The sequence below is a fragment of the Vipera berus genome, assembly GCF_964194415.1.
Source record: "Vipera berus genome assembly, chromosome: 3".
Lineage (NCBI taxonomy): Eukaryota > Metazoa > Chordata > Lepidosauria > Squamata > Viperidae > Vipera > Vipera berus.
In genome coordinates, this window is record NC_138204.1 from 38,042,666 (window position 1) to 38,070,197 (window position 27,532).

The window sequence follows — 27,532 nt, forward strand, 5'->3', positions numbered from 1 at the left end:
GTTGGTGGCAATTTCCAGAATTCTCAGCCACTATGGCCTTTACTATATATTACAGCATGCAGAAAAACGCAGTAATGAGTGGCATTTAGTCACAATTGTGTAGAGGAAAGATTTTCATATTTTCCAGTGTACCTGAACTAAATGTTTTCCACCACATCATACCTATGCAGCAAATGCATATTTGTCTAGGAAGCCACATCAAAAATGCATTTGCCTGATCTAGGTAGGATACTTGATCAGGCAAGTACATAAAATTTCCATTCTGTCAAAGAGCCCCCCAGCAAAGCCACGAGGGCTGTTTAGTTCTTACTGTGGTTATCTCAAGAGAGGCCAGTCAGGAAGTAATGAGAAATGCAGATGTGTATTATTGTTGTCAGCCTTTGTATAATTACACTTTATGATTTAACCACAGAAACTGAAGCGGCAATCAGCGACCTATAGAGCAGAGAAAATATACCCGACAAATGTGTCTGAAAGACCTGAAAATAGCAGCAAAAATCGATATAAAGACATCTTACCATGTAAGCTACAAATTAACACAATTGCTATGCTGTCTTTATTGACAATGAGATCATTGTCATTTGGAGAATGAAATTATGCAAGGACGATGATAGTCATAAAGGGCAAGGTGATAGACAAGGCATTGCAGTGCAAATCTCACCCCTTTTGTATTTGTGGGTAGTATATCAGCCATCTTGGCTGTTTGAAGTCCCTCCTGTGGATACCATTATTCCTTGGTAACCTATAATATAATGTAAATAGATTAGTTCATAAATTAAAGCAATCCACAGAAGGATTTTTTCCTGTCATCTCCTCCCCGTTTGCTAAAATTATCTAAAGAATATTTCATCATGTAGTAGTAGTTGTGGTATAGGACTTGGAGCTGGGCTACTCAGATTTTAGTGCACCTTTAGCCATAGAAATTCACTGAATGATTAATTTAGGCAACAACTCTCTGTGAGGCAAAATGGCAGGGGATATTATGTATGCCACCATGATTTAAATGAAGGCCTGGGTATAAATTTAATAAAAGAAAATAAACAAGCAAGCACAGGGAATGAGAATTGCACCCAATTGGGTAGATCTCTACTTGCGGGAAGCCAAAAGAGAAAGTGTTCATTCCATGAGCTAAACATATTTCTGGTTCCAAGTCAATCTATGTGTAATCTCTTAACTTGGACATCCCCTGCATACATATCAGTTGCAATATAAGCACAGTTATGGACCACATTCACACCATGATATCCATACCACTGCTGAATGATTTTTCATATTTCCCAGAACAATGTCTTCCACCCAGCACTCCAAGACACTGTTCTCATGAGTCATAGATCATGAATCCACTTTTAAAATTTGTAATCACAAACTCCTCCTACTTCCTCACACAACTTCCACATAGCCTGCTCTGAACTTTAAGGAAACAGAGAATATATACTGCTATTGTACCAGTAATGCAGAGTACTGACCCATGGTCCCCACCTCTTTTTTTCCCATTAGCCACTCCAACCTATGTGATTAACATTTAAAATCAAACTTATATTTTTAGCTGTGTGACTTTTCAATATTTAGGAACTATTTTTATGCACTTACTTACTTTCTTATCAACAATCCCCCCACAAGTTTTGAACACGTACCAAATAATACAGCCATGGTCTCTCTCCAATGACATCATTTTGTCACTGCTATTTCCCTTTTAATTAAAAATATGGACCATGGTTCTATAGACCATAGTTGTAGGATCCAAGATTGATCTTCCATCCCATGCAAGAATAGAAAAATCTTCAATTTGCATGAACTTATTTGGAACCAGGATAAAATGGATACATTTATTTTCACATTTAATTTTATTGGGGAAGTAATAGATACATTAAAGAAGCCAAAAGTGTAAAATTTTGCTAACAAAAAAGAAGAAATTGAAATGTTTGGCCAGTGATACTGTAGGTTCTTTCAGTGTATACTGTAAGTACTATTACTGGCTATATTGCTTCTTGAATTGTGGCACAGCCAGATAATATGATTGGGAGTTTCTTTCAGTTTTCTAAATGAGCTAATTATATATCTGCAATAAAAAATATTTGAAATGCTTGTACAATTGGATTTTGTGCTGGATAAAGGTAACTTCATTCTTCTATTTAATAGATTCTTTGTTACATAAGGCAGCAAACAGTTTTTTCTTTTGTCTTTTTTCCTCTTTCAGATGACCATACCAGAGTGAAGCTCTCTTTTATCACATCAAATAAAGACTCTGATTACATCAATGCAAATTTTATTAAGGTACAAATAACAAGCATTTGAGATTCTGTTCCCATTAGCACAATATTTTAATATACGTGTATCGTTGTTTTGTGATTGCATTTTTATTTTTTCTTCTAGGCTGAATGAATTCATGTATTTTATCACTGTGACAATCCTATTACCTTTATTAGGCTGCGATCATGAACATCATGGCTGAGTAGAGATGTTCTCCTTAATGTCCAGCAGACATTCCACACAATAGTGTATCTACTGTCAATCTGAAGCCATCCTGTAGCCACACTAGCTTTTCTGATTTCAAAACGTTAATATGCTTGGTTCTTAGATAACCAAGATTAGAATACAAAAAAACGCCATTCAATCAATGATTGTCTCAAGTTACTGCAATCCCCTCCTCTCATGCTTCATGCAAAAGGAGAATTAAATAAATTGCTAGTTACCTCCCTTGCCAGCCATATTTCCAAAACATACTGTTTGTATTTTTTGGATTCTTAGCAAAATAAATAAATAAACTCTGAATGGTTGTTATAAAAGTGGTATCAGTAAACCCCACTGACCTCATTCTTTTGCTTGATTAAAAAAATTCTTTGTAATATAAGAATTAGCTTGTTAAATAATTTGCTTTCCTTGGTAACTGTAATCATGTTGTAATTGCTGCTGTGGCTCGAACAGAGAAGATGTGGAAGTATAATCTGAAGTAGAATGTTTGGGGATAATACAATTTCTGCTCCCAAATCCTAAAATTTTCTAAATTTTAGATTGTCTGGATTATTCTGGATTCTGCTTTATAGCACAGTTTTTCCTAATCTGATATAATGTCTTGTTGATATGTTGGACTAGACTAGAGCCTCTATCACAACCCTGAGGATGATGAAAATTGTAACAGAACTGAAGTCATTGCCATGATGGTGATGAGTGTTATTAAAGTAGTACCACTTAGAAAAATACTTTCACAGATTTCATTTCATTTCATTTCATTTATTTGATTTCTATACCGCCCTTCTCCCTAGGGACTCAGGGCGGTTCACAGGGCATATATAAATAGCTATACAAAAATTAAAAGAGAATTAAACCATGCCCAATTAAAATACAACAATGATAGAATAATAAAAACCAATTAAAAAACCCATATTCCCCATCAGGCCAGACCAGATTACTTTTTGATTCAACACAATTTCCTATTTTAAATGTTCTTCAAAAGTTAGTGTGGCAGCTCATTTTAGAATATAATAATACTGTAAAATTCTAAATTCTAAAATGGATTAGATTTGAAAGCTTTTTAATGCATTTATCTAAGCCAATGTTACATTTATTTCCTTTTTAGGGTGTATATGAGCCAAGAACCTACATTGCTACCCAGGGTCCACTTTCCACAACTGTTGTAGATTTTTGGAGGATGATTTGGGAATATAAAATCTTGGTAAGAAGTAGATCAAAGCTATCTATTAATTGTTTCCTAGATTTTAAAATATCATATTTTATCTGGATATGTATCCAGTTTTGAAGTCAGATTATTTGTATCACACCTCATATAGTTGTTTTTAAGAAAACCTCCTTCTAAGGTGAGGTTTTGCATTTGCATTCAGAAAGCAAGGGATGATGCGGTTTACCATTCTGTGGTTGTCACTATTGGCCTAATTCAGCTTGACCTCCTTTTAATGAAAGAATGATATCCACTGAAGGCGTTAAACCAATTTAATACTAGAGTCTAATATCTGATTGCAAAATCATTTCATATACGAACCTGAGAAAAGCTCCAGCCACCAATCTGGTGGAAATGCTGCCTAGTAATATTGGTTGCCTGTGTTCCAATTATTTGTATTCTAGCTTGGCTACCATGGATATTTCATTTCTTAATTGCATCCATGCACAGATGCAGCAGTGGAGTGATTCTTTTTATATTAGCTTTTCTTGGAATTTTTACATTCTGCATTTATTCTTCTGGGCTGTAACATAGGCTGACAATACATGATGGATGATTATCAGCAATGAAAGGAAGCTGAAGTCAACAACCTAAAAGTTTTTGCAGTAAAATTGTGGAGTTAATATACATCAGTTCTAAATACTTCAAAATCTCCAAATTTTAAAATTGATAATAAAATGTTAATAAAACTAATTCAAGTGACTTAGGAAAATTAAGGAAATGTGTTGATCTTTTTAGTTTCATGTCTTGTCTTTTCCAAATACATGAAAAGTTAAGGACTCTTTTTCTTTATTTATGTATCTCTGCCTACATCTGAATCTTCTTGCAGTTTTCTTCAAAGGATAGTTGAGTACAATGGCAGCTTTTGAACTACAGCATTGGAAATAACATTTGCTTCTTTTGCAATATATCAACTAGTATGCTGTTTTCAGCTGCATCTTAAAATTATCTTCTTTGGAACTTTTTAAACAACAGCATGATTGCATATGTGCCTATTTCCCAATAGCATTCACATACTTCTTTTTAATCTCTCCAGATCATTGTCATGGCTTGCATGGAATTTGAAATGGGAAAGGTAAGTATTGTGTCAAAAGGTAACATATTACATTTAGTTCAGTAATGTCTATATTTCTGAGCTTGCTCTTCACCAAGACTTCATTCCATGTGGCATTTCTTATAGTCAGTCCCTATAATAACTGCAGAGTGTATGTACTGCATTTCCATAACTGAAACTTTCTTCCTGTAATTATATGTATATAATGCTAACTCTGAGTCTTTTATGATCACATTACATGATTCATCTTAAATCTTTCCTCATGTCTGTTCAGAACAGTGCACGTTTTCTTTTGAGAGAATAAAAGAGAAAGTACAACAAAATCTGCCAAGACTATAGTTTAGATACAACCTTATTCTGCAATAGGCGTTCCCAATGTCTTTTCCCATCACCTCTAAATAGCAACCTCAGACAGATTTGCTTTTCCTAAACAAAATCAATTGTGGGCTTGAGTGAATATTGGAGAACAGATGGGTAGACTTTCCTGTGTATCTTCCCAACAGAAAAAATGTGAACGTTACTGGGTTGATATGGATGAATCCCCATTGCAGTTAGGCCCTTTCGTCATTATCTGTGTAAGTATGGTGTTTTCTATTGGAATTCGTACTCTGAATTCTGCTTGGTGGAAATAAATGTCATTTAAATTTCTTCTTGATTTTGCTTCTCTTCAGGAGGCGGAAGAAAAAAGAAAGGACTATGTGATTCGCAAGTTGAAAGTAAAAGTGAATGACAGTGTAAGTGTGGGATGCTTCAGGAAATAGGAACTTGTATGCTGGGTTGCAGGGAACCTGAGAATGTATAACACACATTTTCTCTGATATATTTCTGTGGATATTTTGTGGTTCCTGTACAGCATTCCCTTCAGAGGGTGTGCTTTCTGGATAAGAAAAACCAATAACATCCCAGCAGAAACCATGTACTTACCTGAAAAAAGGTGATGGATTTTTTTTCCTGGTGCATAAGAAGAATTTAACAAATCTTGTATAAATGCACATTAGTATTTCTTTTACACTGTAAGTTCAGTTTGTATCCTGCCTCAAGGTTTAGGATATGTTAATTGAGAAACACCTGTGTTAAATTAATTCCTACAAATTCCTTGTTTTGGGTGTCTTTTCTAGGAAATCAGAAGCATCTATCATTTTCATTATAAAAATTGGCCAGACCATGATGTTCCATCCTCAATCAACTCTATTTTTGAATTTATAAATGAGATGCATTGTTACCAAGCACACAATGATGTACCTATCTGTGTACACTGCAGGTAAAATTGCTTGAAAATAGAAACCATTTTAAGTTCAAGAGAGCGGAATTGTTCTATAATTCTTTTTGAATTAGGGTAGGAGAAGGAAGAAATAATCTGTTGACCATTAGACACAGTTCAGGTTTAGTTTATGTATTTTTAATGCTGATATGTCTTTTAAATTAAGCCCTAAACTTCCTGCAAATTGATTAAAAGTACTCAGTGGAAGTAATAGGGACCCAATTTAAATGTTGTACCAATTTAAACTCCATAGGAGTTTATTATGTGCAACTACATGTTTGAAATGTGATTTCCATGCTTTTTTCCCCTCTGAAGCATCAGACACTATTGTTGCTGGAAGCTGATTACTAGGGTCCAATAAAAAAATAATTAACTTGAATATCAAATTCAGATGCAAAGTAGTGTCTTTATTGGCCTACGATGAAATGCCATTTTTGCTATAGCCATGGATGTTTGGCAGATTTATGTGATCCTTTGCCTTTAAAACACTCAAGCTGGATTACATAAAAATAAACAAATAAAATTCATTCATTGTAAGGGGTCTGGCTTGAAACCTTCTCTTACCTAGAAAGGTTTTGTTGATTGATGCTGGTGATAAAATATAAAAACTAAATTTTAGTAGAGATATTTGGGTACTTTCACTCAAATCTGAAAATACACTAAAGGATTTCAGAGAAGTCTGAATATTAGTTGATCAGCCTACAGTGAGAATAAATTATCATCATTCATTTAGCAATTTGTCATGTCTTTCAGTGCGGGCTGCGGACGAACAGGAGTTATATGTGCCATTGATTATACCTGGACCTTGCTAAGAGATAGTGTGAGTGCTTCTATATTGTCTATTCATTGTAGGAACTACCTAAAATTATAATTTTCATTTTCATGCTATTTGCTGTATGGCTGCTATTCTAGAAGAAATTGATTTTTTTCCCCAGCAAATTGATATATAGTTGTGACAGGAATGATGACTTATTAGTGAGCCTTAACATAACCTGCAGTGCAAGTTCTTTAATGAGCATTCAGTAAACAGATTGCATAGCTGGGCTTTTCACGTGAGCAATACCTTCTCTGTTTTTTCTCTCAAGATTCTACCAATGAACTTCAGCATTTTTAATATGATTCAGGAAATGCGCACACAGAGACCTTTGGTGGTGCAAACTCAGGTATGCTCAATTTGGTTTCTTTATAAAGTGCCAAGCATAAGTAATGTTTTTATTAATTTTGTGTTGTAAAATACTGTATTTCCCTGAAATTAAGTCTGGGTCTTATATTAATTTGTGCTCATAAAGACCCTTTAGGGTTTATTTTGGGGGGGATGTCTTATTTTTTTGCCTTCTAAGCAGCAGGTGGAGGCAGAGGCATTGTGGGGGAGGCACAGGAACTACGGAGTTTTGCATGGTACAAGTGAGGTAGAAGATACTGTTACACACCAAAGCCATTTAGTCTGAGGTGACCAGTGAATGTGGTTTCAGATTTTACACTGACCCTTGACTAGAATATTAGTGAGTCTAATTCAGGGATTGCTCCCCTTTTTCTTCAGCATGGCCCGAGCTCCCCACACTTCTTTTCATTTCTCTCTCAAAGCCTCAGTGATTCAGTTCTCCCCCTGCCTTCCCAGTATGCAATCCTAACCCCACCCCCTTTCTTCAACTACCACTTGCACGGGGCAGGCTTTCTTTCTCATCGCTTGTTCTTCTCCGGGAGAGTTTTCTTGCAGAGGGTCTACAGACATGGCTTTGAGGCAGCAGCTGGGTGAGTTTCAATTGCCATGAATGGCATCTTGACACTGCAGGTTTGCTGCACTGCAAAAGTGTTGTTCGTTTACTTTCTCAGCAGCAGAACATGCTCCACTCTGAAAGAAGAAGGGAGCACTGCCTATTGGTTTTTGGCTTATTGAAGGGCTCTGCCCGGTTCGGTGATTGGCTTATGGGAGGGCTTCTCTTCAGACTGGTTTACATTGTGTCCTGAAGTTCTGTCCTATTTAGAGAAGTGAGATTTAGCAGGCCAAGCCCCTGTCCTCAAGAGGCAGCCGGGACTCCCTGTCCCACCTGAGCCTTGACTGGAACTGCCCCACGCAGCCTGAGAGGGTCAGCGAGGCTGCTCTGGTGGATCAGGCCCTGGCATCTGTCCAGGTCCTGATCCCCTCCACCAGAGAGCCCTGGAACCTCCCCCAGCCCCACTTGGGCTTCCCAAGCCCCCCCCCCCCGACATGAGCAACATTGAACTGGCCACACACCCCTCCCCCAGGGCAACCATAATGCTGGGGTTTATTTGGGGGGTAGGGCTTATACTACAAGCACCTTGAAAAATCATGCTAGGGCTTATTTTCTGGTTGGGTCTTATTTTCAAGTAAACACAGTATTTTACATCATGCTTCTATTAAAAGCACTCAAAGAACTGAAGAAGCTTATTTGTCCTGTAAAGATGTTGCTGTGCTGTAAGAAAATCTTATGTGTGCCAGAAATGTTTTTTTTTTATACTAGTGGTCTCTTGGAGCTACATCAAAGAAGCAGGTGCTAATGCTTTCAGAAAAAGGGAGAGAAAAGTACAAGTCATTTAAATGCTCTTTGAAAATGTGCCATGAAGACATTTGCCAGACTAGTTGCTTGAACAGTATATAGCCCTTCAAATGCAAATCATTTCTCGGAATGATATGCCACCATTGCTTGAACCTATGTCCTCATCCTCATTCTCTGTTGGTGTTTCATTTGTAAATAAGCCACTGGCCAGGAAATGAAGCAGAACAGGAACTGCAATTTCCTCTTTTATCTTGCCAAATCCAAGCATAACACCCAATCATAAGTACTTGTTAAAGGGATTCCCCAACTTCACTTTGGGAAGTATAATCAATGCCCCTAAGATCAGATGCTGGAACTCATAAATGTACCTAAACCCTTCTATGTTAGACAGCCTAGATTTGTGAAGTAGCGAAATGAATAGGCAGTTGTGACATATTTCCACATGATTCATGGCTGCTATTTTTCAGGGGCAATATAAGTTGGTCTATGATGCAGTGATTGAACTCTTTAAAAGGCAGATTGAAGCATTCTCCAGTCATTCAGATCCTGTTATTACAGAGGTAAGCCTCCCTGCTGGCTCTAATTGCAAATAAAGAAAGCTAATGTGACTGTCTTTCCAGAACAATGCTGCAAAGCCCTTATCTGTATTTCAAGCTCAATATCACATGCACTCAGGTCTGTATTTTTCCTACTCCTTTTTGCAGCTACTTTGGTCTAAACTGTGATAACAAGCAGTCTAAGATAAAATGAAACTTTATTCTTAGAACATTGCCATTCCAAAATGAGTTTAAGAAAGCACCAAATTTTATTTAAGACAAAGAAGTAGCAGTCAAGCATTACGCTAAAATAGGAAATAGATGAGCAGGTGGAATTTTCACCCAAGATGAAAAAAATCCTCTCATTACTTAAAATCTATTTACTTCAGCTTGGATGTAGATTGACTGACATCTGTCCCCTTCTCTCTTGGATTTCCGTCCTGCCATTGTTCCATTTTGGTAGTATGGTTTTCCAAATTGATCAAGTTTCCCTTTTAGTTTGTTTCCTGGTTTTCTCCATAAAGTATTATATTGTTATTATAGTGGTGAGTAACAGTTTTTAATTAGCTATATGAGCTTTAGACAATGAGTTACAGTAATTAAATTTGTTGGAGAGTCATGTAGCCTATAATAATCCAAATCCATTGGATTGTATGCAAGTGTAGCAAGGGCTGTGACTAAGAAGTGAGTCTTGAGTCCTAACCTGAACTTTTGTACCTTTTGCAGACTGGAATAAACCATCCTATAGCCAATATACCTCAGGATCCACATAGGGAAAAGTCTTGTATAAAACTACCAAACAGGTAAAAATAGATATTATTCTTTAATATTGCACAAAATCTGGATAAAATTAAGGACTTTGGAGAATGTAGTACTAAAAAGATTTACCTGAAGTCAGCTCCACTGAATTCAATCGGAACTTCTATACTATAAATCTCATGAGTTTCAGTTGTGGAGCTGAATTCTCTCATAGTTCTCTTCAGTTCTCTTTCACTAAAACAGAACATAAACATAGTCATTTATGTTTGCACTACTATGTTTGCACTCATAACTATTTTTTAACTACAGAGTAAATAAACTGGCCCAATCATCCACCACTATGTAATGTTTCCTTAGAGAAATGGAAAAACAGCATGTTCATCAGTAGCTATTGGCTGTGATTACTAGATTAAATCTTGAGAATATTGGTCTATTTGGACATTTCCAGACTGGCACTGTTTTCAGTCCTCAGTTCCTCAAAAGCAGATTAGCAATATGTTGAAAACCACATTCTTGTGGCTTAACCTCTAGGACAAGGGGAAGAGAAAGTAGTCAGAGTCAGTATGAAGAATTTCCTACCAATTAGAGAATGGACCACACATAATCTTTTCAGAATTTGTGCTTTGAGCGGGAAGTCCAATTTCATTGCAATTCAGGTACAGATCAGCCTGCAGTAAATACACTTGGTATCCACTGGAATCATGAGACCAGACACATCAACTAATTCTGAAGAAAAAAAAGATGGAAATACCCTAGGACTTGCTGAATGGATTTGTTTAAGCAATGAGATAGGCAAGATTCTAAATTAGTTGGGTTTTGTTCTGGATTTTCTTACAGGAAGGCATCACTTGGGGGAAAGACATATCAGAGATCTTATTGTAAGGAATCCAGGAGGAAAAAAGAGAAATGTAATCAAGGCAAATCCCGGACAAAAAGTTAATGTTATTTGAATGCAATTCAAATTTATATTTAATGAAAACTAAATACTGTATAGTTAAAATGATTGCTCACCATGCATTTAATTTCCTTTTGTCATATTAAAAACTAAATGTTGGCATTTAGTAGCCTTAAATTAGACAGAATTGAGTATTGTAGTGCTGGAAATATATTGCTGGAAATATACTGAAGTGGCAGCAATATTAACAGAAGTTCAGAATATGTAACGTAAAACATTTCCTGCAGCTTGCCCATTTTGGAAAATCTTGCTCTAAGAATTACATAATTTTTCTTGCAGTTCTGAACAAGAGCATCAGGAGAAAGCTCGGTGTACTGCTTGTGCTACACAAAGCTTAAACATCCTTGACAGAAAGAGAGATGGTGCTTCTTTGGTCAGGCCAGCACTTTCTGTTGGAGCATTGAACCCTACTGCCAGCAGAAACACAGGATGGGACTCTTGGCTGGCAAAACAGCCACTCCACAAACATCACAGTTTGGACTTCAGTTGTTTTTTGACCGATCCGCTTCTCACTGTGAAAATAGATGATAAAACTGGAATGGGCTTAGATACCAAAGTGCACACTACCCAGACCAAATCTACTCCTTTTCAATCAGTTTCACAGAAAATACTGCAGCCATTGGCAAAAATGGATTCAGGATCTGGCCAGTGTGGAGGCTTTCAACTTGATTCAAGCCTTTCAAACAAGCTGAAAAACAATGACCCACACTACAAGCTCAAGCTCAAGCACTGTATATGGTCATCAGAAGACCCTTATTTTTCTTCTTTCTCATCAGAAGAACCATCCTCCCCAGCACATCCTGAGTCTGCTCTCAATTCCCTTAGAACAGTTTCTTCATCTTCTGCTGTAGCCTCTACAGACCAGTCTTTGGAGAGCTCAGAGCCCAGCTATTCATTGTTCAACCCTCCAGCCCAGGATACCCATCCTTTGGATGCAGTCTGCCACAGTAAGTTTATGCAATGTTGCAGCATTATTTCATTTCTGCAATTCTATATGCTGCTCAATTCCAAGAAGCTATGAGCATCTTATAAATTAAAGGAATAACAGAAAATTACAGAAGAATAAAAGTAACAAAATCCCCAAACCAAAGGCAATTATTTTTCTTTATCATTAATATACTAAGGACAAAAAGTCTTAGTAGCAATAATTGTTTGCTACAGGAAAGGAACTCATCATAGCATCAATCTCCAAAGACTTTTTAGAACAGCTGTGTTTTGGCAGTTTTCCTGAATGGTAACAGGTTTGGTACTTACCTGAACTTCAGGTGAAGCACTGTTCCAAAGAAGGAACAGATATAGAAAAGACCCATCCTCATGGTTCCTCAGAGATTTCAGAGGATGCAGATAGCCCTCCCTACTGGGTCTTACTGGCTGGGCAAAAATGCTGGGAGAAAATGGTTCCACAGTTATCCATGTAGGTTTTAAAGTTGACAATTTATATCTTGAATTACACCCAGTTGCAATTGACAACTGGTGAAACTCTTGTAGTTGTAGTGCTATTTGGACAAGTTGGGAGGCATCCTTAACTAGACCATTGCATTAGAGACCAGCTATGGCTTCCAGATTATCTTCAAAGGTAGCAGATAATAAGGGAGTTATGCAAAAATCTTCTTCAAGTAGGAGTCTGTTTCTCACCAGAACTTCACAGCTTCCAGAACCTCACAGTTTCCAGAGATAGCACCTCTGTTTGACTCTGGATTGAGATGTCCATCAATATATTGTCTGTGAATGATGGTACCGCAATGTGTCATCTGTTTTACTTCAGCAATATCTGGACTGTAAATTATGACATCTTAGTGTCCAAGTTCCCAAATTACATCTTAGCATAGGTCAGCCCAGCCACAAGCTTTCCAATTTTGTGAGCAGTAGCTTTTTGAGCCACAACTGGTCATGAAACTCCCTTTTGCATCTAAGGAATGTGTTGGTCTACTGAGCAATGGTCTCTCTCTTTGATAGTGTTATAGATCTTGCTTATATAGCCTACCAGACTTATGACTGACAGAGTAGATTACCTGAATGTATTCTTCCCTAGTCGAGTGGCAAGCAGATGATACCTGACCCTGTGCCAGAGGATGTCATCTTCTTCCAGAGGCTTCATGTAGATGTTGAAGAGGAGGGTGAAAGAGTAGAGCCTTTTGGTATTCCACAGAGAATCACTTTAGGACACGATCTTTCTTACCCTTTCACTACTGACTGGAACTACCCTCGGAAGAAGGAACATAACCATGTAATCACCCCTTCCTAGCCCACAGAAGTGGTCCATTATGATACATGACTAATTATATCCAAAGCATTTAAGAAATAGGACAAGGAAGTTACCAACTGAGATATGTTGATAACTAATTTTGATAAGTATAAATATTAGGAATCTAAGTGGAAAACTAATAGTTTTTCTTTATGGAAAATTTACACTGTCTTTGAGTGTTTTTCTTCAATGTATATATTGACAATTTGTAACGTGGCTGAGCATAATGAGTAAAAATCACACAGATATACATATTTTATTTTTGCTTTAGACCAAAATTCTTACATACATAAAATATAACCATAAAAGATATTACATATGATGGAACCCAGGTACATACATTAGTCCAGTCTCACTATGGTATGATCAATCCTGGATGCCAAAATATAGTATTGTGCAACTGCTTATTGTCAATTTTAGGTTCTACTAACAATAACAACAAAAACCCCACAATAAATATAAAATTCACCTGGGTGGTCTGGCACATTTGCTAGTAGAACCTGGAATATATCAGACTAAAATCTGCAATGTAAGAGCACATGTTCTGTCAATTTGATCTCTTTCCCCACTCCCAATTCGCACAGGCAAAGTTCTGATTAATATCAATAAATAAACCTATTTTATTTGAATAGCGGTTATTGCATAATCAATTCACAAATTAGAGAATAATTAAAGGAATGAGGTAAAGGAATAAATAAAAAAGAGCAACTATTCTTTTTTTCTTTTTTAAAAAAAAGACAATAACAAGCACAACACATACTTTCTCATGGCCTAAGTTACAGAAGCCAACACAGAAAAATTTCTGTTGACAATTGGCTGCAGACCAGGCAAAACTGGCTGAAGTCTTTACTATTTTTTCCTTTGAGTGAATGACAACAGGAAACTGAGTTGTTGAGAGAGAGAGAGAGAGAGAGAGAGAGAGAGAGAGAGAGAGAGAGAGAGAGAGAGAGAGAGAGAGAGAGAGAGAGAGAGAGAGAGAGAGAGAGAGATTTTCCCAGTGTTCTGCAGAAATAAAACAGTGAAGCAAAGAATTGAAATCCTTCATCAAATTTGCTCCATATGGCAAAAAGCAGATGATATACATACTGAACCAAGAAATGATCCTATAATCCGAGGTGGAAAAAAAATGGAATAATTTTTCAGCAGATGTCTATTTGGAACACTGTGTAGGTAGCTCTTCCATCTGAATGTTTTAATACCCAGAACTTAGTGAGTTGAGATAAATTATTCCAGGAGAATTGGTTAATGATAATCAGTAATGAAAATGGAAAAATCATATTCAATTTCTCCCTTGATTAATATTTAAGAAGTATGCATATGCAGGGCAATAAAAGTTTGCAAATTTTTCTCTTTCAAACGATTAGCTCTAGTGCCATCTAGGGGTCACAAATGTATATTAAAATGTACAGGTTAACTGCTTTTTTTATTTTGACAGTACTGTATAATTAACATTTTCATATTAGAAATTCAGATGTTTGAAAATGTTGAATAGACTCCAATGAGTGTTTGGCATTTTAGAGACAATGAAGATTGCTGTTCAAAGTAAAAGCATATATAGAGTGCTAGCTAGTAGCTTGCAGATACTACTTCCTAAATATAGATTTATAGATTTACCTATTGAATGAAATCAGATGATAATCATATTAACTGAGTGTGCCTCAGAAATAGCAGCAATGAAAAGCAGTACAAAATGGAAGCAAGGGAGGACCTGTAGCGCAAGGAGAGTTTGTGTGCAGAAAGCCCTGTGTTTAGTTTCTGGCATGTCTAATCTGAAAGAATACAAGGTCAGAAGAGAACACTGATTTAGAACAGCATACTGCCATATTTTTAATAACCGAACTTCTATAAACTCATGTTACAACATGAACAGCTACAATACATGACTCTCTCGTCAAGGTTAAGCATGGAGGACCAGCACACGAGATTAGAACTTGGTATTTGGTTTTATTAAATCAATATTGAAATCAATTGCTTTTATAAGATAGGATTATCAGATCTGTTCTACAAAATTTCAGAAAACCACTAGAGGAAAGCAAGGACTTCGAATTTTCTATGTTTTTTTTAATGCCATCTAATGATCATTTGGTTACTGCTGGCCAGATCTCGCAGAAATTACTAAAAAGGAAGCCCTCTAATTGTCAGGTTTTTTTTTAACTGCAGGTTTTCCCCAGCATGATGAAGATATTCCTCCTCCGCTGCCTGAGAGAACCCCTGAATCTTTTATTGTACCTGGAGAAGAGAATGAGCTCCAGCAGTTGGGTAAATGCAGCGGAGGCATTTGGGGCCAGACACAGCTATTTTCTATTGCATGGAGATTTCTGCTATCTAGAAAGTTATTTTAAAAAATCTGTGAGTTTTTATTTCTAGTTTTTATCATCTACAGATAAACCTTTGTTAGCAGCTTCAGATCACCAGCTACCATTTGAAAACAACAAATCAAAAATATCTACGGAATGGAGCAGCACATCTCAGCTGAGACTTTCTGTTGACTCAGTGAGACCGAGACCCAATAAGGTAACAGGTTTAAACTTAGCCGGCAGCATTGTGCTACCAAACTCCTGACTTCTGAAGAAAACAGGCTACTCCTTTGACAAACTGGACTGCTATAGATATGGCATGTATAGGGGTTGAGATAAAGAGCAAGTTAGAGTTCCATTGAGTGAAGCAAGGGGTAGCAGGAATCTAGACTTGACGAGCAATTTCCAGAAATTATTCCAGCGGTTGTTCTTTCATATTCCTCTTTCCCAATTGGTCTGAGACCTGGACTTCTAGAACTGGAATTGAGGAAGAAATTTGAGGGGACCACTTTTTAGCGTTATCAGATTGAATTGCAGTGAGCCTGACCTCCTGGAACATTTCTGTCCTTATCTGCCCACCGCCTGCTCATGTGTAAGGTGCTGCATTGTGAAACACCAAAATACTCAATAAAAATTAAATACAGTCCTACCAAGATGGGGTAAAATTAAGCATTTTGTCTTTTTGTTCATTTCCAGAGTGGAAAGTTACAGAGGCCTAGATCAGGTATGTTTTCTCCTAATATTTTTATTAATTAATTTGCACAACCATTATATTATAATGACTGAAACTAGGTCTTAGTACATCTCAGTTTTTGCTCAGGCTACCCTTTCTACCAATGTGTTACTTTATTATAAACGATATTGTGAAAGTTTTTGTTACAGGTTACTACACAATATGCTAATCAGGTACATAAATTGTTAGTTTCTTGTATAAAACAATATCTTGGGGTATGTTTCATTGCATTAAAATATGCTTTGACTTTGCAGAATGAGTGAGTCCAGTCAGATCATGTGTAGGACTTTTAAATGCATAACTGGAATCTGTTGAACAGTTGTGATTAATGCTGTTGATAGAACCACAAACGAACCACAGCAGAGCCTTAGGATTGTTAAATGTGAACTAATTTAAATATATTCTTTCCCCCCACAATTTGTACCATCACAGAATTCCACTGGAACCGATCTTCTTCACCCCCTACTCCCCCACTTCCAGAGAGAACTCCTGAATCATTTCTTCTTGCGGATGAGGACTGTAAGTCCCACAGATTTTGTCATCTTGTAATAGTTTTAGATACGTAGGGCCTTTATTTAAAAAGGAGAAAGGAGAAATTAAAGCAATTTTGAAAAGATCCACTTGATAGAAAGAGGTCAGTTGGTAGAAGGAATGTACAGCTACAGATGGTACAGACAACTGAGCATCTGCAAATGATACCCAGCTACAGTTCTTGCTAGCTATTTTTTGTACTGTGTTCCTCTGATATTATTAGATAAAGAACTAAATTGAATAGAGGTTTTTAGGGTTCTTCAGATATGTTGGAGTGTAGCCGCTTGTTTGCTTAAGACCTCCACTTTACTTCATTCCCGTGTAAAGTATATATGCTGAGTCCAAAGCCTGGTAACATGAGAGTGTGACTTCAGATATAAAATCTAAGTTAGTTTTAAATATTGGAACTGATTTATATACAAACTGGTTTTTCCATTCTATTGATACCACCCACATATATGATCGTGTACTCAAATCTCAATGTGATTCTAGCAATATAGGAACAATTCAGAGCTATTTTTTTATACTTGTGGCAAAACTGCTGCTATGGTACGTATTAGATTACAATTTGGTAGACAGTTTTACATTTGTCTCTTAGGGTGCTTTTTATTCTAACCTACTTTTTTTAAATACATCTATTAATGCCTATGCTGAGAGATAGATTTACATTTTTTTCTTTTTCACCAACAAATTGGCTGTATTCCTGTAAGTTTCGGTCCTACGGGATTTTTTGTCAGTAAAATTGGTGTAATAATGTTTGTTCACACAGACTTTTTTAAAAATATACACAGAGTTTTTCCAGTGTGTCTTTTCTTGATACTGTTCCTTTTTATAGCTTGTCCATCTGTTACAAACAATGTAGTGAACCTTGGAGACCTTCAGATTAAATCGGTAAAGGAGACGACAAAGGAGGCAGGCAACTTCAGAAGGAGCAAGGTAAGGGAAGTAGGGCTGGTGACATGCACCATTCATTTAGAAAGAGAAAAGCAGTTTTTTTCCCCTCCCACTCTTTATACATATGTAAATCATAGAAATTTCAGTTGTGTAGAAGACCAGATGTTTTTACACAATGCAACATCGGTTAGAGAAACAGAACAAACAAGTGGGTTTTCTTACTGGAAATGCATAATCTTTTTAGCCCAACCAGGATTTCTTTTGTGATCATGTTTATTGGATTGGATATGATTACAAAGATGTTTTTTAGCCCAACTAGGATTTCTTTTGTGATCATGTTTATTGGATTGGATATGATTACAAAGTAAGTCCCGAAAGCATTTACTGTATAGGTTAATAACTGCAATATCAGTTGTGGTGATTGACAGTCCCCATTAATATCTTCATGCCGTTGCATGTGGTGTCTTAGAGAAAACAATCCTTCCCTGGGAGGTGAGTTGTTGTATTTATTTTTATATCATTAATAATAAATACCTTCCAATTGCTTCATCTTCTTTTATATTTCTTCTTTTTTTGGTATGCATGCATCAGTGTCCAAAATAAAGAAACCAATGTATTTTGTTTCTTGCTTATCTCTTTTAAATGGGGCAACCTCGTGTACAGCATATTAGAATTATCTTATCCAGAAGAGTCTACTCTCTGGTCACCTCCTACATGGATTACTATAACACACTCTTTATAGGGATGCCCTTGAAGAGCATCCAGAAACAGCTGCTGGTTCAGAATATGGTGGCCTGGGCAAAATCCAAAATCAGCACACACTAACCATCTGCTCTGCAAGCTGCATTAATTGCTGGTTGTCTTCCAGGTTCAATTCAAAGTGCTGATTATGATTTATAAAGCCCTACATGGAATGGGCTGAGTTATTTGAGGGACTACTATTGTACTGATACATTTATTCATCCCACCAGATCTTGTTACGAGTCCTGTCTCAAACGAGTTCCCTCTGATAGGACCCAGAAGAGCCTTTTCTGCCATGTATCACCCCCCCTAGAACATCATGATTCCTGAGGTTAAATTAGCCCCAATCTTACTGAAATTCAGAAATCCCTGAAGACATGGTTGTGCTATAAGGCCTGAGGATCCCATGCCAGCCTGCAAGGTGGCTATATTGTCTGTGAACTGAAGGCTGGCACTTTCCTTCCCTTTTATATTTTTGGTTATTTTGTTTTATTTATACAAATTTGTCTTTGCTGATTTAAGTTGTGAGCTATCCAGAATCACATGAAATAGGCAGCTATCTAAACTGAATTAATTAATTAACTAAGTAACTTATGCCATTCGTGGTATGCAATCCTTATGATTTAAACACTTTGTGTCTGCAGTTTGGATATTTCCAGCAAGCAAATCCAAATCTTTATGTGTGATAAATACCATACCAATCTACAGCTTTCCCATACAGTAATTGCTGTTTTATTTCAGTCAACAAACATCTCCCAAAGCAATTCACTAGAATGATATTCACCTTGCAATGCAAGCACACACCAAGGATAAAGCAGAGGAGAGGTTACTTTGGCTGATGTTAGAATACAGTGGTGAATTGCTAATAGATATTTAAACCAATTAAGTCAAGTGATTTCTGCAACTAGGAATAGAAAAAACACAATATTTAGTTGCATTGTCTGTATTGCTATAGCTAATATTGACATTTTATTCTTTCAGAACTGCAATTGTAATAGAGAAGTTCTGAGCTCAACACACATCCATATAATTTTCTTAGTAATAATAAGGAAAGGCTATTGCCTTTCTCAGGGATGTTTTTTTAGGCTATCTTATAGATATTTTCTAATAGATTTTGTTTTATGAGATCAGCCAAGGCTGATGATGCATCTTCTAGTTCAGTTCATGTCTTCCCACATATTTGAAGCATTTTCTTTTCTTAAAAAATAGTAATCATTGCAGTAATTCCCTTGGTGAACAACATATGGTGTTTTTAATCATTCATTCATTAGTTTGTGTATTAACTATCTAACCTGATTTTTGTCATTAAAAATAATCCCCAAATAGGAAGTAAAAATGTTGGACAATAGGACAATAGTAACAACAACAAATCAGAGCATATTTTAGCAATTAACTTGGGCTAATCTAATTACAGCATTAAGAGCCCAACCCAACTCAATTCCTGTCTTCCAAAACAATACTTTTTAAAGAGTCCATTTCATTCCTTATTTTTTTCAAAATGTGATTTGATGGTTAACCTCATTCCCAAGAAACTTGGAATTTTGATCATTCATGGCACCAGATGTGCTCTAAGGAAGAAAGAAAAGTATATTTCGTATTCAGGTACATGAAACTGAGATCCTTTCCTCACTTGAAGCTTAAATTTGTACCAGTAGGCCCTAGCTGTTGGAATATTGTTTTGTGATCACACAACAATGGCTTTATCAAATTCTTGGCCCTAGAAAAATAACTCATATTCGTAAAGCAAACTTGCTACAATCATAAAGGGAGGAAGGAACAGGCTATGTTATCTGCTTCTCTGTATTGGCCCAAGTGATGGGTCTACCCAGAAGTGTCATTGTGTCCTTTCTCATAATCATGGCCAGCATTCATATTGCCACTTCTCTTTCCATATTTACACTGTTAGAATTCTAACAGTGTTAATGTGTTAATGATCTTTCATAATTACTGCTTTCTTAATACTTTTTTCTTACCGTAATTTTTTTTCTTTACAGAGTTTGAAAATTTTACGAAATGTGAAAAACAGTAAGTATGTTGAAGAAAGCAACAATTAGCAATACACATATATCCTAATAAGTATAGAGGATAGCGAATAGTTTACTGGATAAATAAAAACCAGCTATCAAATCCCAATGTCTTTCAGTGAGAGACAAAAGATCCCAAAGGAAAATAGCCAACAATTATCCAATGAAATTTAACTTGAAAACATAGTGTAAATTTCCCATCCAGCAGTTAAAAACTTATAACATTTACAGTATGAATTGGGGCCATTATGATAAACACATATACATTCTAACTGACAGATTCCTTAGACCTATTTGAGAAAGGACCTTTGGCACATTAAACTATACATTTAAGAGTGCTGATTCTGAAGCTTTGCTCTACGGATTTGATGATGCAGGCTTCTGCCTACATTTCCCCTGACTAACCCACAATTAATTTCTAAGGTGATCATTACGCTCTTGCTGCCATGGATTAATATTGTTACTCTTTTTGGAGATGTTGCTGATTGTTTGGTGCTGCAATGAAACAGGCAAAAATCAAAACAGTACATTGAAGTCTGACAAAGAGAAAGATGATTATCTTGGAAAGCTTGGCCTGGGAACAAGAGGATTAATGAAATGAAACGAAAGAGGAATAATACCAAAGTCACTAGACTGCTAAAGAGCAGAAGTCTGTCAGAAGCTTCTGGGATCGGTAGGCAATTGCTTAAGATAAAACATCAAATAGCAGTTGAGAGTTCACAAGATGTACTTGCAAACCAATCAAATGCCCTCCTGTCAGCCGTTAGATCCTCTGGAAAGAAGAAGTATAAAGCAATTTGGCCTTAACATTGTTTAACTGACAAAGACTTCCTGGATTCCATAGTTATATTATATTATATTATATTTATTAAACTTATATACCGCCCTTCTCCCGTAGGACCCAGGGCGGTTCACAAGGCAATTAAAACAACATTACAATACAAAAATTAATAGCAATTAAAATAGATTAAATTTTCCTTGATTAAAATCTAAAACCCGTATATCTCTGATTAAAAACCCAATTACAATAAGTTAAAAAAATTAAAAAATCCTCAGTCCTGGCCGGAAAGCTCAAAGAGCCAGGTCTTCAGGTCCCGGCGGAATGAACGAAAATCAGGGGCAGTCCTAAGCTCTACGGGTAACTGGTTCCAGAGGGCAGGCGCGCCCACAGAGAAGGCCCTCCCCCTGGGTGTTGCCCGCCGGCAATCCTTTGCTGGCGGCACCCTGAGAAGGCCCTCCCTGTGTGAGCGCACAGGACAAAGGGAACTTGATGCCAGCAGCAGGTGTTCCCTCAGTTGTTCTACTATCTTTGGTTGCTAATAAATTTTGGGCCGAGTATGGCCATGTAAGTAGATACTTGAAAAGGATGTAAAAACAAGCCATACATACATTTAGGCAAGAAAAACCAAATGTACAGGTATAGTATAGGAGGTACCTTGCTCAATAGTAGTAACTGTGAGAGGGATCTCGGAGTCCTAGTGGATAATCACTTAAATATGAGCCAGCAGTATGCTGCAGCTGCCAAAAAAGCCAACACAGTGCTAGGTTGCATTAACAGAGGGACAGAATCAAGATCACGTGAAGTGTTAATACCACTTTACAATGCCCTGGTAAGGCCACACTTGGAATACTGCATCCAGTTTTGATCACCACGATGTAAAAAAGATGTTGAGACTCTAGAAAGAGTACAGAGAAGAGCAAGAAAGATGATTAGGGGACTGGAGGCTAAAACATATAAGGAAAAGCTGCTGGAATTGGTTATGTCTAGTTTAATGAAGAGAAGGATGAGGGGTGACATGATAGCAGTATTCCAATACCACAGGGGCTGCCACAAAGAAGAGGGAGTTAAGCTATTCTCCAAAGTGCCCGAAGGCAGGACAAGAAGCAACAGATGATGGAAACTAATCAAAGAGAGAAGCAACCTAGAACTAAGGAGAAACTTTCTGACAGTTGGAACAATTAATCAGTGGAACAACCTGCCTCCAGAAGCTTTGAATGCTTCAATACTGGAAGTTTTTAAGAAGAAACTGGACAGCCATTTGTCTGAAATGGTATATAGCAGGGGGTTGGACTAGATGACCTCCAAGGGCCCTTCCAACTTTTTATATTATTATTATTATTATTATTATTATTATTATTATTATTATTATTATTATTATTATTATTATTGCTGTTACTATTATACCAATAATAGGTTAACAAAATCCTCATATACTATTCCAACTGTGGCAGCTGAAATGTTCTTCAGCATGTTTTCCCGTCTACATGGAGCTAGATTTGGGAAAACTTCATATAGCTGCTTCGTATTGCAGGTTTACTGGCAAAGTCTCACAATTTTCAAATTCAATAACAACCAATTCAGTAGTATTTATTAGAGGTTCATCTAATAACATGGGGAAACTTTTTTTTATGGATCTTTAAAAAAGCCATCCAGAACTTATGTTCCCTGCTTATGGTAAAAGCCACATGACTAAGTCCACTTTCTTCTATCATGTAAACTTTTACATAATTACACCAGCATGTCATTATGAAATAAACAATTGTTAATGGATAGAAGAACATCTAAAGAGCACTAGCACCAGTATTAGATATCAATGGCTTACAATATTGCATTCGTAATGAGTGGTAAGATTAATGGATATTCTTTTATCTTTCCTATTGCAATTTAAGCAAGACTTCCCTTACATCAGGAATCACATTGCAATGCAAGAAATCTATCTTTATCAGACTATGACTTACTAAAGACATTTTTGAATTTTTAGGTATTTGGAGCCCACCTTCACTAGTAAGACCTCCGGAGCATAATCAGTCAAATCATCACAACTCTATTCTGAATTTTGGTATGCATTTTTAAAAATAAATATGCTTCAATGTTCAATTTACTACTAGAATAATACTGAAGTCCAAAATTAGAATACTACCGATCCTAATGTTTTCTTGCATTCTCGAAAACTATTACTACAACTTTCCAGGTGATAGTTTGTAACGTGATCACCAAAATTTCTCATTCTACTATATATAGGATCATACGCATATATGCAAACATTACAAATCATGGCCAGAATTCTTTTTACATTTATTAAATATGGTAAATATTTAATATGGTATAATTTATTATGGTAAATATGGTATATTTTCTAATTCTTATCTTAATTAGTGCCAACAGTTTTACTTTATGGCTAGATAGCCTTCTCAAATAATTTAAAGTGACTGAAAACACCTAGGATTAAATTGAAATGGGAAAATACATGTTGAGAACTAGGGGAAAATGGCATTGACATGTTGGCAGGAGGAAGGAAAAAAATCCTTTCTGAAAATAGTGCAAAATTTTGTGATACTTGCCCAAGATCTAATTTCTAGTCATCTTTAGCCATAGAAAGCCAATGGATAATTTTGAGCCAATCACTTTAACCACATCGTCTACCTCACAGCATTGTTGTTGTGAGAAAAAATAGGTAATAATATCATGTACAGGTAGTCCTTGACTTACAACAGCTCATTTAGTTACTGTTCAGTTACAACAGCCCTGAAAAAAGTGATTTATGACCATTTTTCACAGGGATAACGTTTGCAGCATCCCCATAGACATGTGATCAAATTCAGATGCTTGGTAACTGGCTCATATGGATGACCACTGCTGTGTCCCAGGGTCATATGATTACCTTTTGTGATCTACTGACAAGCAAAGTCAATGGGAAAACCAGATTCTCTTAACAACTGAGTTACTAACTTATCAACTAGAATGATTCATTTAACAACTGTAGCAAGAAAGGTAGTAAAATGGGGCTAAAATCACTTAACAAGTGTCTCACTTAACAACAGAAATTTTGGGCTCCATTTGGTCGTAAGTCAAAGACTACCTGTTCTCAGCTCCTAACTGAAAGAATAAATTACTCAACTCTCAGCAACTTTAGTAGACAGAGATGATGATAGATAATAATTAGACAGATATAAAACAATTTAATAATTTATTAATAATTTAATAAATTGGTAGCACCAACCTATACCACCATATGCAAATATTATTGCTACATTTAAACATTTTAAATTTATTTAGTATCTGTACTAGAACATGTTATATATTTATTGCTTAGCTTCGATTTTAAAAATTACTTGATTGCTTTATGGTGAAAAATAATTACTACAGTTGTCAAAGTATTTGTTTGGAATAGCTGCCCTGTCTCTCACATAGCTTCTCTCGGTGATATTCATACCCAGTAAGTTTTTGCTTCAGACTCACTGAAGATTTATTTTATTGAGATAAAATACGATAGTAATGCTTAACAGTTTTTTAATTTTGTGTCACAGGCTTTGCAAACCGATTTTCCAAACCCAAAGGACCAAGAAATCCACCACCAAATTGGAATATTTAGAAGAATTTCTTATCTTCTATTGGTTCTAGTCCTGTTGACTTGCCTTGCTGATGTTTCTCCTGCTTATTTCCAATAAACAGAATCATTCTGAACAAAAAGACTTTTTTTAAGGGTATTTAGCCTTGTATGCTGCATGTTCTTCGTAAAATTAATATATAATCTCACCTGTCTTATCTGATGTGAACTACATGTCATGCTGAGGAAATGGGATCAGAGAGCTGTTGTGCTACTTTCAATATTTGTTTCCATCAGACAACATCAGGTAAAAGTTTTGAAGAAACAACATATTGAGATGAACAAAAAATAAATGCTAAGGTTCAAGTAACTGCAGTGTCGTATAGTGTTATCTTAAGTCTGCCACTGTAGAAATATAAATTGTGTTGCTGTTTAAGAATGGTACTTGGTTTTTAGTAGAAAGGCATGTCATTTGTCATTCATATATTCTGGGTCTATGACTGTCATGGAGATATGACTTCAGCTTCCCTTGCTTTTGAAACAGATAAGAGATTGGTAAGACATCTGACCAGTGCTTTTTTTGTAAAATAATAAAAAAAGGTGCCGGAACTCACAAACGTCATACAACCTGCCTTGCCTAACGTACAAGGTTTACCTTTGTAGTTGGAAAAAAAACCCTTCAATTTTTAGTGTATCTCCTGCAGCTCCCAGTCCTCTGCCATGTGCAGTCCAAAAAAAACAACAAGTGGGACTAAAAAAGTTCAACCAATCAATTCAAATATGCAGGGTAGGTGCATATCTCACATTGGCTCCACTCTTCAGTCAAACCCTGTTCTGCGCATGCGCACATGTACGCACATGTGCACACATTTTTTGCGGCTCCCAGTTTTTCCTTTTGTGAGGGAACCGGTTCCGAGTGGCTCTTTCACTGTTTCAGGTTGCTGACCCCTGGACTAGGATTTTGTTCAAGGTAGTTTAATACTATTAATGTTACCATGCACTGTGTGGCTTTAAATTACAAGAAAGCATTTTATTAATCTTTTGGGACATTTACCACTGGCATACCCATTTAGTTTAATGAGTGGAAATGTCAGCTTTCTATGTGAAATGAAATTGCCCCAGTAAAACAAAATTTGGTTGCTTGTAAAAGATTGAATTATTTTTAAGAAGTTGTCAAACAAGTTGGAAAAATTTACATTTGGAGTTTAATATGGATATTGACTTGAAACAAATTAAAGTTGAAACTTCATCACTGAACAGATTACTTTTAATTTACCTTTAAGTTAAACCCAATTTAATAAATAGATCTGATTAAACCTTACACTGTAGGTCTACCTTTACATCTCACCAAATCATAATTAATAATATATTAATAATAATACCTCCAAATCACAAGACATTGGCTTTATTCTTATTCTTCCCCTCTGCAGTTTGAATATAAAGTATAAAAGACTAAAGACTAAAAAGAGATTTTTGTAGACATTCCATCCTTTGAACTACCCAAGGAATTGAAACAGCAAAGTTTTGCTGTCAGGCAAGCTTCCACGCCAGCCGCCTTTCTTTCCTCTCGCTTCCCTTTTTAACCTCACACACATCTCACCTTCTATAAGGTGAAGGCAAAAGGCTCCCTCACCCTCTTGTGAAAGATGGCCTCCATGCTTATGTGTCTGCCACTGCCACCATCGGGTTCCACATCACATGGTCCGACCCAGCCAATCAAGCCACACTCTGGCTGTGGTGCTCGGGCACGTCATGGCTCCTCCTAGAGGAGGCAGACAGCACCAGAGCAGACCCTGCTCGCACTGTACCACCAGCAGGGCATTTTCAAGAACAAACAAGGATAGGAAAAGAAACAATAGGAAAAGAACGCAACTCTGGAAAATCTGTTGAAAAAAGGTGCCGGAACTCTGTTCCGATGCGTTCTATGACAAAAAAAGCCCTGCATCTGACTATAATAACCATTATTTATCAGGAAGGGTACTATTTGCAGCTGGTAGACATTTCAGCACACTTTCAAAATTGATATCAAGTGATTTCTTGTGAGTAAAACAGAAGCTTTGCATTCTGAAGTGCTCTTCACCAGCAAAGAGCGAAGTCTGGGTTGCCCTCTATTCACTCATTTATTTTCAAGCATATTTTGTAATGTGTCAAATCAAAATACTTGTTTTGATTGTGAGCTCCATTTTGATTTTGGAGAGCAATTACTATTTGAAGATTAAATAGTATGAGAAGAGTGCCTACCTGAATAGGAAATATTACTATTGGGGGATTCATCATCTCTCAAATATCACTCAGTCCATACATTTCCATTAATTTCTGTAATTTTTTAGGTATTAAACTTGTCTTTTAATTTCACGAGAAACTGTTTTAGGCATCTGGTAGCACCTTTCCCAATTAACAAATTTTATTAAAAGGCATAAGCTTTCATGAGCTGCTGTTCAATTTATCAGATGCATAGAATGGCTACATTGAATGTGGGGGGAGGCAGGTTGATTGTGCAGTGCATGTTACATGTGAAACAGATCTCCTCCCCCCCATCTCAGTTTAAATTACAGTCAAACCACATTATTCATCTGATTTTTTTTGTCACTGCAGACTACCACGGTTTTCCTGCTATATTGTTATCCCAGATGTATTTGCATCAGAATTGTACTGGGCTTACATATATCAGTCTGAGTACTGTTGTCTTGCCCTTTATGAAATATGTGTAGCCTTTTGAGAATGCATTAAGTTCAAATGTTCTGGAGATTGCTGAAAAAGTAACTTCATTTTGGAAAGTTTTAAGGAAGCAGAATAAATTTCTAGGATAGAATAGGATAGCACAGAATAAGAACAGAACAGAATAGAATTCTTCATTGGCCAAGTGTCATTGGACACACAGGGAATTTGTCTCTGGTGCATAAGCTCACAGTGTACATATAAACAGCAAATAATAGGTCATAAATCATAGTTTAGAATCATTAATCACTAGTTACAAAC

General features: G+C 36.5%; 1 protein-coding gene across 1 annotated transcript in view; it reads left to right on the forward strand.

The window, feature by feature from the left end:
- PTPN22 (protein tyrosine phosphatase non-receptor type 22) overlaps window positions 1-25,210 on the forward strand; it is a 34,762-nt gene extending 9,552 nt beyond the window's left edge. The window contains exons 3-22 of the mRNA XM_081324110.1: window positions 413-521; window positions 2,198-2,274; window positions 3,578-3,673; window positions 4,713-4,751; window positions 5,234-5,305; window positions 5,402-5,464; window positions 5,849-5,991; window positions 6,745-6,811; window positions 7,077-7,154; window positions 8,978-9,070; window positions 9,773-9,849; window positions 11,040-11,707; window positions 15,166-15,264; window positions 15,389-15,519; window positions 15,999-16,026; window positions 16,468-16,554; window positions 17,402-17,502; window positions 20,196-20,226; window positions 22,988-23,065; window positions 24,534-25,210. Of these exons, the coding sequence (XP_081180236.1) occupies window positions 413-521; window positions 2,198-2,274; window positions 3,578-3,673; window positions 4,713-4,751; window positions 5,234-5,305; window positions 5,402-5,464; window positions 5,849-5,991; window positions 6,745-6,811; window positions 7,077-7,154; window positions 8,978-9,070; window positions 9,773-9,849; window positions 11,040-11,707; window positions 15,166-15,264; window positions 15,389-15,519; window positions 15,999-16,026; window positions 16,468-16,554; window positions 17,402-17,502; window positions 20,196-20,226; window positions 22,988-23,065; window positions 24,534-24,598 (2,202 nt within the window). The 3' untranslated portion in view covers window positions 24,599-25,210. The remainder of the gene's footprint in view (window positions 1-412; window positions 522-2,197; window positions 2,275-3,577; window positions 3,674-4,712; window positions 4,752-5,233; window positions 5,306-5,401; window positions 5,465-5,848; window positions 5,992-6,744; window positions 6,812-7,076; window positions 7,155-8,977; window positions 9,071-9,772; window positions 9,850-11,039; window positions 11,708-15,165; window positions 15,265-15,388; window positions 15,520-15,998; window positions 16,027-16,467; window positions 16,555-17,401; window positions 17,503-20,195; window positions 20,227-22,987; window positions 23,066-24,533) is intronic.
- The last annotated feature ends 2,322 nt before the right edge of the window (window positions 25,211-27,532 follow it).